Source organism: Necator americanus, chromosome III, assembly GCF_031761385.1.
Source record: "Necator americanus strain Aroian chromosome III, whole genome shotgun sequence".
Taxonomy (NCBI): domain Eukaryota; kingdom Metazoa; phylum Nematoda; class Chromadorea; order Rhabditida; family Ancylostomatidae; genus Necator; species Necator americanus.
The window spans coordinates 30,224,659-30,240,392 of NC_087373.1; the positions used below are offsets into that span (position 1 = coordinate 30,224,659).

Genomic DNA, 15,734 nt, shown 5'->3' on the forward strand with positions numbered 1-15,734 from the left:
GAGCTTTTAAGAACAAAAAAAAAGACCTGATTTACAAAATTTTGATATTGGTCTCTAAAAACTGTATTGTGCAAGGTGAACAATGACTTCTGGATAGTAGTAGATAGTAGGTTCTTCTAGATAGTAGGTTCTTGGAGACAGTGCAGGTCTGGCATTGGGGAATCGTTCAAAATTTTTTTTTCTCTCACACTCATTCCGATATTTTGGAATTGTTTATCGAATGAAATGTACCTATGGCAATATGGAAATCGAGGAGACGAAGAGAAAGAAGGAAGGAAAGAGAATGGGGAAAAAGTTCAGGGTTTAGTTTCGTTGCAATGGCTTTGCGTCGGGTGAATTCGTATTCGGTTTCTTCGAAATATAACATTCATTCACTCTGACTCTGTACCGAACAAAATAGAAAAAGAAGCATTCGAAGGGTTTCAACCAGTGAAATACAATAATGTCCTCTTTGTGGAAACGAATTTGATTTTTAGATAATAATTCACTTTTATCACACAAGATGGATGTGTAGCGAGCGATTTAAAGGCATCACCCCACGAATCTGAAGTGGTGCAGATTTCAGGTGGAGTATTCGTATACGGGATGGGAGACTACGGAGATGGGGGTGATTCCGTCCATTTCTTCCTAATTGGCGTAAAAAACGGCCCGGAAGATGCGGCGCCGCACAGGGCTGACGCGCTCCAGTCAAACTCCCTGTGCAAAAAAGTGCGCCAAAACGCCTGAAGCTCTACCCTCCGTAGTCTCCCATCCCGTATACGAATACTCCACCTGAAATCCGTACCACCTCAGATTCGTGGGGTGATGCCTTTAAGAATTTGCCACCATTGATCCACATGTTTTCAGAGCAAGCACCTTTTTGTAATTACCTTTTATTCTATTCTCCAGTAATGCTCAGTCCGGCGGAGAATATAAAATCTTAGGGAATTTCTTGAATGAGTTCTTTTGGATGGTTTCTAGTGCGGTGGACCTTTTTTCTACCTCGACGAGAACTTATTCAGAAATTTATCAGATAATCTTTGAGAGAATTGAACTGTTGCAATGTTCTGTTAACTGCTCCGAATAACGAATTTCCAGATGACTCATGCTGATTTAGTAAGGAAGATGAAAAATTGAAGCGAATTTTTTTTCTTGCTCAACAGGTGAACTCCGCTACGGTTGCAACTGCTACATCAGATCAAGAGATTTGTTATAGTGCAGCGATTCTACTGTCATACTTTTGTTAACTGCAGAATGTATGTGTACCGAATTACAAGTTCGTCAAAAGTACGAGGATACGACTTTGACAATACCAGAGGTTTTTACATGCGTAAATTCATATGCGAACTCGTATCTGTAACGCTAAGATGATGCTGTTGGACTAGCCAAACTCTATCTTTGGTGGATGGGACCCGATGACCATTGGTGAATGGGACCTTAATGTATGGATTTTATATGGTCGGATCAAAACGACCTTAAGCAAGGAGTTATTGCGTAAGTGGTGGCGCTGAAGCGGTGTGCTGGAGCGTAGCGGCTAGGATCGAGGGGGGAGAGAGAGGGTGGGGGGCTATCGCTGCATTGTCCCAGGTGGTTTTGACCCGTCTATGGTAACACTGAAAATCATCCATAGTACACATTTTTCAACTGCATTCGAAGATGTTTTAAGATCCAGGTAACAAAATTCATCATTCATTCTCATTTCGTCATTCTTATTCGTTATCAAAATTTATTGTGTGAATTTACTCCTCGATTGTTGTACTGCTGTTTTCGTTCGTTGTAGTGTAGGTCTCATCCACCGTGAAGGAATCGGTGGATTCTGTGCTGTAGTCTCCACTCGTTCCAGTGTTCCTTGGACTTTCTGTGCCATTGTCCTCATTCTCTGTAGTGTAGATCCCAGTTTCTGTACTGTAGTTTTCGGTTACTGTAGTGTAGACTCCATCTGTTGTAGTATATTCGGTACTTGGTGTAGTGTTCTGCTCATCCGTTGCGGTGTAAGTCCCACTTTCCGTAGTGCGCTTCTCGGTTGTTGTAGTGTCTTCATCTGTTGTGGTTTGCGTGACACTTGTAGTGATTTGGTCCGTACCGACGGTGGTGTAGTCGTCCGCAGTACAGGAGAACGAAAAACAAAACGTGAACATCATCGGGCCACATTTCAGAGATGAGTATCGAAGATGATATATCTCACCTTCGATATCGTTGAGGAATTCCCGAAGCTATAGAAGAAGTAAGATCAACGTTATTATTCTACTTTGGATTAAATCTAAATCGAACCTGTTCGCAGCTGACACCAAGCAATCTGTACTGTCCCGTTGGAAACCCACCGTTAAGAGTTCTTTTCTCACGAAAGTTCCATCTGTTGAAATGAACACCGTAATCGTCGGAAAATTTGTCGAACTGCAACGTTTACATCATGAAATGATATGAACATGAAATGAATGGACATGAAATTGTGTGGGATGAAGTTATTCGTTACTTACTAATCCGAGGAAATCGTCGAAGGATTTGTGGATGGCGGGATTGTCACTGACAAGCGTCACCTCAGCCATTTCCCAGGGGGATGAAAATACATGCTCAATTACCTAAAAATCCCGGCATTTTATATAGGATTATTATACTCTCTATGGTTAAAGGCGGCATGCAACAAAATTGGTTATTTTGAGCTGCTCCGGAGAAAAAAAAACATAAAATTGGCTATGTAGATTACGACTATCACCACGCCCTTTTTCAGGAATGTGGTTCGGTCCCCACGTTATTTTTCAGGACGATTAAGGAGAATTGAGCACGCTCAATTTCCTTTAAAGGCATCACCCCACGAATCTGAGGTGGTGCAGATGTCAGGTGGAGTATTCGTATACGGTATCGTAGATTATGGAGAGGTGGGTGATTCCGTCCATTTCTTCCTAATTGCTGTAAAAAACGGCCTGGAAGATGCGGGGTGTGCACAAGGCTGGCGCGCTCCAGTCGAACTCCTTATAGAAAATAGTGCGCCAGGACGACTGAAGCCGTATCTTCCGGGCCGTTTTTTTACGACAATTAGGAAGAAATGGACGGGATCACCCCTCTCTCAGATTCGTGGGGTGATGCCTTTAACCGTCCTGAAAAATGGCGTGGGGAACGAACTTTCTGTGCGATTTTTTCGACACCATATAACGCGCCAATTCTGCTAGGGAATGGTAAAGTGGGTCCCGTCGGGTTCTCCGCGAATGCCTCCGAGACGTTATGTGTGCAGTGGATATTCCGGGAAGATGCGAATATGCCTCGATAAAGCCAGGCTCTTGTCATTAATATGAAAAGAAGAATGGTGAGAGTTATCAAAATTACGGAATGAATGTAAAAAAAATTATTTAATGATGCATGATATTTTGTGTGGTGGTAATAAGGGACAGGAGCGACTTTGTACAGATGATCCTTTCGGAAGTATAGAAATCTCAACTCTTTTTTCCAGGAGTTCGGGTATACAGAAGGTCCCTCTCCCAAGCACCTATTTACCATCAACACGACCAGCTTTTTATCACATTCTTCCGTTCCTATTCCTTCATCTATTTCAGAAGTACCAACATTATTTGAAACTTTCACATGGAAGTAAGCGGGCCACTTCTCTGATCTTCACCCCGTTACTTTTGTTGTTGTTCCGTTTTTAACGAAAATTAAAAAAAAATCAACTTCAAGCTATTAGATGCATCTTTCCTTCATATTTGATAGATAGATATTTGAGAGTTTATCTTACTTCTGATGCGGTTAGAAATTTAAGATTACCTTACATCACAATATTTCTCCTCGAAAGTTTCATCGGAAAATTCTGTTGGATGTGTCTGATTCTCTGAAAGGATTTAGTGGCTCGTGGATTATATCCTAGCCGGTGATGCAGCGTATGATTAGTGGTGGGTACGCAAACTCTGCTATTTAGGTAGCAACGACTGTGAATCTCCACAGGTTACACTTCATCGCTAATTGTCCTACCGTGGCATGATCGGAGTATGGTTGAGAATCCGAACATACTCTGGATACACGCACCCAATCCTGCGCATGCATTGCGTCTGCGTGCAGGAGGATGATAATCGATGTGGTTTCTCCAGCAGTCTATTCAGGTAAAACCAATGAATAGGCTGCTGAGAGAACCGACGCATATACAAAGGTGGCGTTATAAAGTGCCTCCTGGGGAAAGTCGCACATGAAGGACGTTTCCCATGCAGTTTTTCAGGACGGTTGTGCGGAGTTGATCATGAAAACGCACCCTACTCGTAATCTACACTCGTAACCCTAGAGAGATAATCCCTCGAATACCAGATACCGGTCATATTCGTCCCGTATGCTGCCCTTAAACCTTCACGTTACTTGATGAGTTTCAGTCTGCAAATTTGGAAGTGAAGGCCTGCAGTTGGCGTGTTCATGGCGACATGTTTTAGTTACAGGATACTAACCAATCGACAAGGTCTAGCGCATGGACATTTTCAACTGGTTTGAACCCAGCAACTAAAAGTTGGTGAAAAATACCTGGTAGGTTGTAGTGAAAGTCCAGCTATTTTTGCTCTACAATCTAAGGTCCACAATATTTCTCTAGAACAAAAAAAAATTGTTGCTTCTTCTCTCTGAGCTCTCTCTTCACTGTTTCCGTGAATCTATCACATAAACCTCTTTGAAGGCATCACCCCACGAATCTGAGGTGGTACGGATTTCAGGAGGCGTATTCGTATACGGGTTCGTAGATTATGGAGAAAAGGGCGATTCCGTCCATTTCTTCCTAATTTCCGTAAAAAACGGCCCGGAAGATACGGCATCGAGCGTTCTGGCGCGCTATTTTCCACAACGAGTTCGATTGGAGCGCGTCAGTCTTGTGCACGCGCCGTATCGTCCGGGCCGGTTTTTACGGCAATTAGGAAGAAATAGACGGAATCACCCACCTCTCCATAACCTACTATGCCGTATACGAATACTCCGCCTGAAATCCGTACCACCTCAGATTCGTGGCGTGATACCTTTAAAGGTACCACTTTAAAGATTTCCAAGGGTCAAAGACTATATTCAGATTGCGAAAACATGTGAGATCTCGTTCATATCTATTTTGTTGATTTGAAATACAGTAATCAGACATATTATACACATCATATAGCATATGATAAGATACATATCGATTTGTACTCACGACTATGAGCAGAAGTGAAGGCAGCAGACGAAGCATCCTCTACGTAATCAACAGCTGAATGTTTTGCCTTCTTTTATATCGTTTTCGAACCTATCTAGATTTGATGGGAATAATATGAAGAGAATATCGATGACGCCATAGTGAATGTTGAGTCATATGGACGTTGTTAATCTTAAATTGGGTAACCATGCTTCTGTGTACTGTGTTTACAATCGGATGATAAATGGTTGAAAAAGAAGAGTGCAATGTAAAGAGAACTTCCATGAACTGTTCAATGTTCCAGCTTAATCACAAAAAAAACACTGATTCACCCTTGATGGTGGACAAAAATATGTGGCAAATTCTCTACAGATATTCTTCTGTCACATGCCTTATATCTTTCCAATTTCAGGAGAATTATGTCCTTCTAATTGATTTCACCTCTTTTCCACATGAAACAGATCAAATTAATGTAGTCAAGTCAAAACGACATGAAGCTCGGTGCAGTTGTGTAAGCGCGAAGCAGTGCGGATGAGCTGCAGTCAGGATCAAGGTGGAACCATCGCGAACCGCAGCGATGAGTGGTGCTACATAGCCCTCAATCCTAAATGCTACACTCCTGCGCACTGCTTCAAATGTACGGAACTGCATCGAATCTCATATCAGTCTGATCTAACTATACCTTTCAATCTAAATGTCATTTAAACCAGGAAAATACGCGTAGGTACTCTATGAATTCTCCCCTGTTATTTTTGTATTGAGTTAAGGAATTGTAATCGTTTCTTTCTTCTTACTAAAAAGAACCGTAAAAACGGCGTGAAAAACCCTCATTTGCTTCCGAGCGCTCGAAGATTAATGAGGTCTCCTCCCCAGCCTATTCAAGTGAAACCAAGACTGCTGATAGGACCAGAACGTGTGCATCAAGCAGCGTTCTAACGTTCTTCGTAGAAACTAAAGCGGTTTCCCACGCCGTTTTTTTCACGACGGTTAGGGAGAGATGAGCGGAATCACCTCGGAACCTTCGCAACCTAGAATCCCATCTGCAGATGTTCTCGCGAAATCCCTCACTACGTGGGACTTGTGGTATGCCTCGTAAATAGCTCTTCCCAACTTTTCCGATCTACAGCTCGCCCAGTTCGTCCATTCGCCACTGTTCCATTGTTCACAAGACTTGGCGTGTCGCGTGAACTGCCTATCGCCACCGAGTGACCCATGTGTTTGTTGACAATGTCTAGCAGTTCAGCGAAACGAAATGGAGAATTATTACTGAAAGTTCCATGCTCCCTCTAGGAGTTTGACCTATTTGAGTCGGACTTTGGAAGTGTGTAAGACAACATCACATTTTTGGAATATTTGAGAAACTTGCTTCATGTAAATGTGCAAGTTATAGACCCTGTGCCCAGAGCGTGCCTCAAACGTCTAATTGTACTGAATGTCCACTATATCAACAAAAGTGAAATATAACAGCATAACGGCAGCTTTTACACCCTGGACAGTTCAATTAGTTAAGAAGCGATGTGTAGGTAGTTTGAATCCTCAAAATTTGTTTGTTCCCATGTTATTCTATTCTTCTTTAGGATCAAAAGCTTGTAAAGGACAGACTGTGAAGTATAGCCTTGTTCATTCTTCGCTGTTCCGAGCAAACCTATGTAAAAGGTGATTGATGAAGACCAGAGTTCTGTTTGTCGTATGTTTGGATATCATAAATTTTGTGCCACCATTTTCTTTGCCAACATAATCGAGAAATATAGACTTCAGAAGATTGTTTCGGCTGAAATATCCGTTAGAAATTGAGGATGCATGTTGATCAATCTGCAGAAGAAAAGTCGCAGCCGTCAATGATAAATTTTCCCATCACACTGCAGTTCAGCAGTTGTTTCATTTGAATGTGAAGAAGTGCTCTTCTTCGTTTTAGCTTTGTCAAGGTGTAAAGAATCGGTTTTTTTTGCCTTCTTTCTTATTTTTTCTTTTTTTTTTGATTCTCTCATGGTGTTCACCGAATGATGTGGAACCCCAGAGATGAAGGATTTGGGAGTGGTTATTTTTGTATGTGGCCCTACCCATCTAAATCCAGAAAGTCGTATGCCCTCATAATTTCGTTGTACACCTTCTGTAAATCTTCAGGCGATCTCCTGGAACCAGTTTTTTCACCGATGCCATCGGCTTCATGTTTCTGGAAAAACTTCGTAGAGAGTTTTCGAATCGCCACAGAATGCTCACTTGTTTTCCGTCACGAAATGGTGTTGATCGAATGGTGTTGAACTGTCAAAAAGGTATTGGTCGACGTCTCATGTACCATGGATGTTCTAGTCGAAGGGATTGATGTTTAGGAAATAGATTATCCGGGAACTAATATAGCCGTTGAAAATACCAGTTTTGAATGAGCAGCTATTCTAAGGTCAAAACGACATGAAGCTCTGTGCAGTAACGTAAGCGCCGCAGTGGAGGTGGCGGTTGGAACCGAGATGAGACCATCGTGAACTGCAACGATGAGCGGTGTTAGCACAGGTCCGTACTCGATTCTAACCGCTATGCTCCACCCTATCGCTTCGAAAGCAGCTTTAGGTCACTTTGACCCGACTACAAACTGTTCGAATCGCGTACATCAGAAGCCAATTTTGAGCAAGTGAATCAGGTTTTACTGGTTATAGCTTTGAACCGCTTTGTTTTCTTATCTTCCGTGATTACTCCGCTGCTCAGCTTCTGTGTTTGCTTAGATTAAATTGATTTGTTTAAACGTTGCCGTGTTGCTGAGCAGAAGTAAACGAACTTCCGACCCTTTGTCTTAGAATCAATCAATCATAGAACTACTGGGCACAATGTTGCAGTTGTCTTTTATATATAATATAAGCTTAAAGAATCCCATGATTTGGTGGAGGAAAAAAATTGAGGATACGAAATTTACGCAATCCCACTGCGTACTTCAGCAGCAATACGTTCTTGAGGTGAGATTCATTCACCCTCATTTTATGTGTATTAATAAGTTCGGATATGGAAACTGATCACGCTTCATCTGCATAGATTTTCATGGTCGCAACAAATCTAAGCATATATTTTTTATTAATGCCGCATAATATGCGATCAGTTCGCCACTTGAATTTATTGTGTGGCTCAATTGTATCGATATGGTCGCACCGTTTCATTCCTCGAATAAAAATCAACAGGGCTGCATGAGAAGGCCATACAGAACGAGAATGTCATTGGACCGCACTTCACAGACGCGTACTGTAGATGGTATTTCTGAGCTTTGATGCCGTTGAGGAACTGACGGAACTGTAAAAGTTAACAGTGTAGAGTTTGCTCGTGGTTAGAACGCAGACCTAGCGAAAGCGAACCTGTTCGCAGTCGACTCCACGCAATCCGAATTTACTCACTGGGAATCCGTTGATGTTTGCTTCGATTTCGCGAAAGTTTCTTTTGTTGAAGTGAATACCTTGCTGCTCAGCAAATTCGTCGAACTGCAAGAAATAGGGGAGAAGTCAATATAAAACGTATAAACATAACATAAAATGACATTGAAAAACAAAACAAACAAATGAAATAACGGGAAATTGTGAAGACATATCATATAATCATTCGATGCTTACCAGTTCAAAGAAATCATCAAACGAATTATGCCGTGAGTAGTTGCTGCTAGTGTGCTCTCCAGCGAGTGTCACTTCAACCATTTCCCACGGAGATGATAGCACACATTCAACTGCCTAGAAGGCTACAGTCTTGATAGATCTCAACTCGAAACCTTGCACGGTTATCTGTCATGCCGTAGGAAAACCTTGTACTCTTTTAATATTTACTCATTTACTTATTACTTACTCCATTTAGTTATTAAATTACTGTCTGTTATTATTGTTTCCCATAGAAAAGAGGATAAAAGCAAGACGACAGAAGAGGTACACCATACGTTCATAGCAGATTTGTTGGTCTTAGTAGATAGTAGTCACCTTTTCAAGGATGAGAACGCTGGCGGCTATTTAGCACCTTTGAAAGTGCTTGAGCTGAAGTCAGCATTTACATCAATCTCATCACTTAATAACTGCCAATTTTGTTGCTCGTTCAATGGCGCTCACCTCGTTTTCTTCCTGCTTGCAATATGCCCAGGTTTCCAAAGCATAGGTCAAAGCAGAAAGTAGGATGGTGTTGAAGAGATGAGCACATAGCCGGGTGTTCCTGGTCTTCTTCACTACATCCTCGATGCTCTTATACGCTCCCCAAGCCGCTCGTCTCCTTCTGCCCAGCTCGGGTGTCAGGTATCTCATCATGTTCAGTTCCCGACCCAGATAAACGTAGCTGGTGCATTCGGATATGATCGTTCCGTTGAGCGTGAAAGGGGCATCCGAGACCCAACCGTTCTGCATGAACATCGTCTTTTGGAGATTCAGCTGGAGACCGATGCATCCACATGCTTCGTCGAATTCGGTTAGCATTCGCTGCGCTTGGCTGATGCTAGGTGTTATAAGTACGATGTCATCAGCAAAGCGCAAATGGTGTAGCTGCCGACCATCAACCTTCACTCCCATGTCGTCCCATTCCAACTTTCGCATTACGTTCTCGAGGGTGGCTGTGAATATTTTGGGTGAGATTGTATCACCCTATCGGACCCCCATCTTCACGTCTCACGATATTCTTGTAGAATGGCGAAATTCCGGTTATAAAGTTACTGTACAACTCTCGAAGTACCTTTATGTACTGAGTAAGGACCTTTGGTTGTCCAAGGCTTCTCCGACCGCTTTCGTCTCAGCTGAGTCGAAGGCCTTCTTCAAGTCTGTATTTGTCTAAGTCTTCATTTTGTGGATACTGTGTACAAATAGGCTGGATGCTAATGAAGGTAGTATAATCTTCAAGCGCTGAGTAGTGTATTCGCCATCACCGCTAGAAATAGAAAGCAACTGCGACGAGTGGTGCTCGCGAGTTTTCGCATCGATCCCAACTGCTACGCTCCACCGCGTCGCTCTAACCGCACCGAGCTTCAGGTCGTTCTAACCCGACCATGGACAGGCATCAATTGTTTTTCGCTCCACGTTTCCAAAATGATTGTTAATTTTTGTGCAAAATTTGGAGACGTTAGACATATCGGAGACATCAGCAGCCAGGATAAGACTATTTTTAAAGGATATTTGATGATTTTCTTCGCCTTACAACACCGGAAGAAAGCGAATTGATAAATTTTTACTTACAGCCACAAGTAGAAGAGAAAGTAGTAGACGGAACATCCTCTGAGTCTGACTATTGCACAATTCTACCTTCTTAATATTTTTGGTGAACGCATTTGAATTTGATGTGAATAGTGTGAAAATGACGGCATTTTGAATATTAATTCACATTCAACCTTAAGCGAGCAACTCGAATATGTTTGCAGTAGGATGCTAACACAAAAATTCATTGTTCATCTAAATATTATTTTATGCGTTTGTTCGCAAGAAACACTAAACGATACGTGGCAACAGAAAAACACGTTCGGAAAATCGATGCCCGAAGCTGTTGTCACAGGTTCTATATGATCTCGTGTGAAGTCTATTTCTAGTACACATTGTCTCTGAGTTCTACTAAATTCAATGCGCTTGATCGTTCATTTGTCCCCTTGAAATCCGTCTTTACTCATAGAATTGCTAACAGTACTCTTCGCTTCTGTGTCTATTGTGTGTTCTTGATTCTTTATACATAAGCCCTTAAAAATGTGGAGGGGGCGGCCATAGTGCAGTCACTAAGAAATCCCGCAGTCTGCGCGATCGATCGGAGGGTCGAATCCGCTCTGGTGCCAACCAAGCCTTTCATCCCTCCGGGGTCGATAAATTGGTACAAGAGTTGTCTTCGAGGATAAAAACAGTGACTTGATTCATCGGCTAGCAACAGCAAGTCACTGTATAGGCTGGTTGCACGTCCGTAAGGGTGCCCACAAAGTCCACAGCCGCGCGTGTGGCGACGGCTGCGTGGACTGCGGTTTGATTGTTATTGAGCGCAATGTTGTGAACGCTCAGTACTGCAGTGAATCTCAAATGATTCTGAATTGAAGTGAACGTGGTGGCGCACCCCAACGGCATTGATCAGTGCCAGAAACTTTACCTTTTGGACATCACCTTTCCTGCAAATCTCTACATTACCGTGTATTCATAAATCTAGAAAAGAGACAAATATTTGTTCAAATAACCATAGTAGTAAAAGAATGCATTATGAATTGTGTGTTTTTGTGTCTATGACCGCTTAACCTCTATTTATGCGAGTTAGAGTGCATATTTTTATGGCTGCCATGGAAAAAAACAATGTATTTGCTCACACGATTTATTACATGAATCATGCCCTTTTGTGTGGTCTTGGGCTTGCAGGATTCAGAGTTCTACTCCAGAACTTATATGTTGTTGGTGTCGTAGTATTCAGGCAGAAGTCGTTAAAAGAACACAAGAAGGCCATACAGAAAGAAAACGTCTTTGAGCAGCATTTCAGATCCACATATTGAAAATGGTATTTTTGAGGCTTAATGTCGCTGAGGTACTGCCAAAACTGTAAAGAGGTGCAATTATCCGTTTGTATCTGGTTTGCCCCTAAACGCTTTAAATAACCTTCTCGCATTCGACACCTCGTTACTCCATATTTCGCTGCTGGGAGTCCACCGATGTTTGTTGCGATTACGTGGAAGTTTCTTCTTTTGAAGTGCATGCCGTGAAGCTCGGCAAAATCGTCCAACTACAACAAATATTGAAGAAGTGAAGAGATAATGTGAGATAAACTCACTCTTTTCATACCAGTTCGCGAAAATCATCGAAAGAATTCTAGTGAGTATTTTTATGGCAGTGCTCCCCTACGGGTGTCACATCAACCATTTCCAACTGAGGCGAAAACACATGACGGGTTACGTAGAAATCATGAACATTTCAGTAAAATTGAAATTAAATCATGTAGTTACATTCTTTCATTTTTTTTTGCCTTCGAGGTCTAGGAACCCGTTGTTCTCTTCTTTTTCTTTTTAAAAGAAATTGATTTTTTTCCTTGAATTCTTACGTACACTCAGCGGATCTACACCTTTTTGTTCAGTGATTGCCTGAAGTAACACGAGAAAATGTGTGAAAAGATTGACAGTTACATCTACAAGTAGAAGAAGAAGAAACGAACGGAACATCGTGTGTGGATTTTATTATTGTTGCTTATCGCTCCTTTTTTGTCACCAATACCTTCTGGAATAATTGCACTAAACACTAACATAACAGAAATTCTGTTATGCAAGAAATCCATTTTTCTTGCGAGAAAATACTAATTGATGCTATAAGCAAAGCTATTTGTGGACGTTCTTGTACTTTCCTATGTATTGTTCGCTATATGCTATCCCTTTGCTTTTTGCTGCAGGAGTCATTCCTTGCACCTCTAACAGCAATAGAAATGTATTCTTACACCTTTTGATGAGAGGGAACATTGCGTTTTGAGCATTGAGTGCTATTTTCCCAATATCCTCGCCATCGTATTTAAAGGCAGAATGCCACGAAACTGGTGACGTTGGGACAAAACGATAAGGTTAAGTGTGTAGATCAGGAGTATGTGGACTATGTGGCACATATTCTTCCATTTGGGTGCGCAAGGTCTGTTAGCAAGCGGGAGAGACACCTTCACCGGCGCATCGATTAACTGTCCGCTCGCAGATGTGGTACGTTTCTAGGTGTCTCGTAGGGGAAGCCAAGGTCTTTTCTTTTGCCGCTTTTCGGGCAAAAGAAGATTCAGTCAACACTTACTTCTTGCATATTAAATTCGATTTTATAAATTGAAGGCACCTTATCTGAGTAGTTTCGTTAGCGCAAAGCAAGTTTTCAGCTCCACTTCACGCAGATCAGAATATGAGACGACTCAGTGTCATTCTTTCTATACATTTTTAATTTTGCTTAGCACTCGAATTCGGATACAGACCGTATTTTTGTAGGGGTCATGACAAAAGTACTCGATTTTTCGATCAAATTTATTAGCAGCATCATTAACGAGCTGCAGCAGTTGTAGCCGTCAGATGGAAATCATCAGGAGCGCACGAGAAGGCCATGCAGAACGAGAATGTCATCGGACCGCACTTCACAGACGCATACTGAAGATGATACTTCTGAGCCTTGATGCCGCTGAGAAACTGCCGGAACTGTAGAAATTCGAAATTAGCTAATTGCACCTCGATTCTCCCTAATCCTAGAAAACCTGCTCGCAATCGATGCCGCGTAGTCCGTACTTGGCGACTGGCAAACCGCTGATGTTTGTTTCGATTTCGCGGAAGTTTCTTTTGTTGATGTGAATACCTTGCTGTTCAGCAAATTCGTCAAACTGCAAAGGATTTAAAAGCAGAATAGAGTAACGGGGCGTAAGATCATTCTATGCTTACCAATTCGGAAAAATCATCTAAGTAATGATGCTTGCCGTTGTTGTCGTAGTGCTCACTGGCAAGGATCACTTCAACCATTTCCCAGGGAGACGAGAGCACATGTTGGAAAATCTAAAAATTGGCTGTATACTTTCGTCCTAATTTACTCGTGAACTGTTATATCTTGCCGTTATTGCTTGGCAACACTTGGACTCCTGCTGATCTTGCACACTTTTGAAAGTTATTTTTTTGTTTACAAATTAGTATGTGCATCGAATTTGTTTATATTTAAATGAATTCAAATATTTTGTTGTATGTAGCTCAACAGAGAAATGGGTTTTGAATAGCTTCTGACCCATCGAATATTTCGATAGGTCAGAAACTATTCATACCAAAATGGATAGCCCAACTCGGTGGTTGTCTGAAGATTCCATATCAGGTAGGAAGTCTCGTGGTTGACTGTAGGATATTGTGGGAGTAATTCGGAGAGTTTCCCCGACCATCGATTAACGTTAAGAAGGAAAGGAGAAAAAACACGGAGATCTTGTCATCTACAATCTACAACAACGGCAACTTGAGAAAATGTATGTATTTAAATCAGTCTGTACTTACAACAACGAGTAGAAGAGAAGGAAGCAGACGTAGCATTCTACGAATTTGGTAAGTGCGCACTTCCGCTTCTTTTATACTGTATCAAACGCATTTAAATTTGATGAGAATAGGGCAACGGTGGTATTTTCATCTTGTGGTTTCAGCGATGAGACCATGTAAATGTTTGCATGAAGCGTTGATTCACTAACAAAGCATTCTGATGCTAAAAGTCTTATGTCCTTTTAAATAATTCGTTCTGTTTGTATGGAAGTACTGTTGATATTACACATATATGATAAATAATGACATCAAATTGATTGTAATTTTGCGACGTGTTCATACCTTCTCTTTTTATGCAGAGTTTGTCTTCAATTATTACTATACTTTTTTACTTACAGTTCATGATGTGTCAAAATAATGGCGCAAGATTCATTGAGGTTGGGAAGTGATACCTTCATGTACCGTATCTTGTGTTTTCTTATTATTTGAAGTTCATACATCTTGTTTCATAGGTCATCTTCATATTTTTAGCATGACTAAGCCGTCAATTCACGGTCGTTCTATCACTGAACTTCATAGACAACGAATTTCAGCATGCTCAATTCAGAAGTCTTTGGGGAAATCAGTGACCCTGTAGAAAACGGATGTTCACATCAAGTCTTGTACTTCATTATGAAAAATCGTTTCTGAGCTCAGTAGAGGGCTGTGGAAGATATGTTTTGGCAATCCTCCGGATGATGTGTATCTTTCTCACCAACAGTGGAAGTAGTGATTAAGGGATTTGAGATTTCAAAAGGTAACCTTAAAACTATCGTCACATTCGTGACTTGCCTTGAGCAGTAGGTCAATGTTAGCGATTTCACATTCCCTTTAAAAGGAACACGTTACTGCTGGAACACATCCATTCTCTTTGAATGTTCCAATTAAATTTTGTTAAGCTGAACTAGTGATAAATCACCGTCTAATGCACGCGTGAGGATCGGTGAATTGTTTAGAGAGAATTCATTTGTATCCTAAGTGATGGAGTTGTCAAAGTCCAAGTTGGTGAGATGAAAAATGTGTTCGTCATTGCCGTTTGATCTTTGATCTCTGGTTCCAAGAAATTCATACAGGTTCTACCGTCCAATTCGGGCGTCGAAGACGGTGCGAATAAATGCTCCAAAACGAACTTTTTAAATGCTGACCAAATTCGAATATCTGGAGTATTCGTGAAATAAGTCATCTCTTCGATTCAGAGCAAAAGGTAAACACAATGTATAGTTGATATCGGGGTACATTGCATCCATACTTTCCAACACAGCTCAATCGTAACGACCATAAAACTTCTCGAGGAATTTTCGCAACTTTAAAAGGTGTTCTCTGTTGCAAACGGGATTAACGTTGAGAGTGGAAAAATGAAGGATCTTCAAAGAAAGATTGAACATACTCGGCTGTTTAATCATATACAAGAGGAGAATCCCAACATATGGTAAGCAGTAAAAGATTAAAGTTATAGTCATAAGTTATTGTATAAGTTATAGTTACAGTTATAAGTTATAGTTATAAGTTATAGTTATAGTTATAAGTCCATTTAGCTTATATTTGTCGGCATCTCTGGTAAATGTGGCCTTGCCTCCGTATTGTGTCAATGTAATTACCACTGACCTCGATCTTCCTCGTTATTCAATATCTTGGAGTACTTGGAAGACGAAAGACAGACGACTTTTATTCCAGGAATGATGA

The 15,734-nt window shown here is 41.3% G+C and overlaps 4 protein-coding genes across 5 annotated transcripts; 1 reads left to right on the forward strand and 3 right to left on the reverse strand.

The window, feature by feature from the left end:
• Positions 1-1,718: 1,718 nt before the first annotated feature.
• Positions 1,719-5,158, reverse strand: RB195_011435 (uncharacterized protein; the record flags this gene model as incomplete). Its single annotated transcript, XM_013448157.2, has 4 exons — positions 1,719-2,192; positions 2,251-2,373; positions 2,457-2,558; positions 5,123-5,158. 4 exons carry the CDS (start codon positions 5,156-5,158, stop codon positions 1,719-1,721), a joined length of 735 nt encoding a protein of 244 aa, XP_013303611.2.
• A 1,375-nt stretch (positions 5,159-6,533) lies between these two features.
• Positions 6,534-7,424, forward strand: RB195_011436 (uncharacterized protein; the record flags this gene model as incomplete). Its single annotated transcript, XM_064192851.1, has 3 exons — positions 6,534-6,624; positions 6,679-6,757; positions 7,226-7,424. The coding sequence occupies 3 exons, from the start codon at positions 6,534-6,536 to the stop codon at positions 7,422-7,424; spliced, it is 369 nt and encodes a 122-aa protein (XP_064050434.1).
• A 788-nt stretch (positions 7,425-8,212) lies between these two features.
• RB195_011437 (uncharacterized protein) lies at positions 8,213-10,311 on the reverse strand (the record flags this gene model as incomplete). 2 transcript variants are annotated; one of them, XM_013448156.2, is made up of 4 exons in its annotated part: positions 8,213-8,374; positions 8,437-8,559; positions 8,689-8,802; positions 10,276-10,311. In XM_013448156.2, 4 exons carry the CDS (start codon positions 10,309-10,311, stop codon positions 8,213-8,215), a joined length of 435 nt encoding a protein of 144 aa, XP_013303610.2. The 2 variants fall into 2 exon arrangements, with proteins under 2 accessions (XP_013303610.2, XP_064050435.1); XM_064192852.1 differs by lacking the exon at positions 10,276-10,311 and adding an exon at positions 9,169-9,642.
• A 2,741-nt stretch (positions 10,312-13,052) lies between these two features.
• Positions 13,053-14,069, reverse strand: RB195_011438 (uncharacterized protein; the record flags this gene model as incomplete). Its single annotated transcript, XM_064192853.1, has 4 exons — positions 13,053-13,205; positions 13,262-13,384; positions 13,443-13,553; positions 14,034-14,069. The coding sequence occupies 4 exons, from the start codon at positions 14,067-14,069 to the stop codon at positions 13,053-13,055; spliced, it is 423 nt and encodes a 140-aa protein (XP_064050436.1).
• Between the last annotated feature and the right edge of the window lie 1,665 nt (positions 14,070-15,734).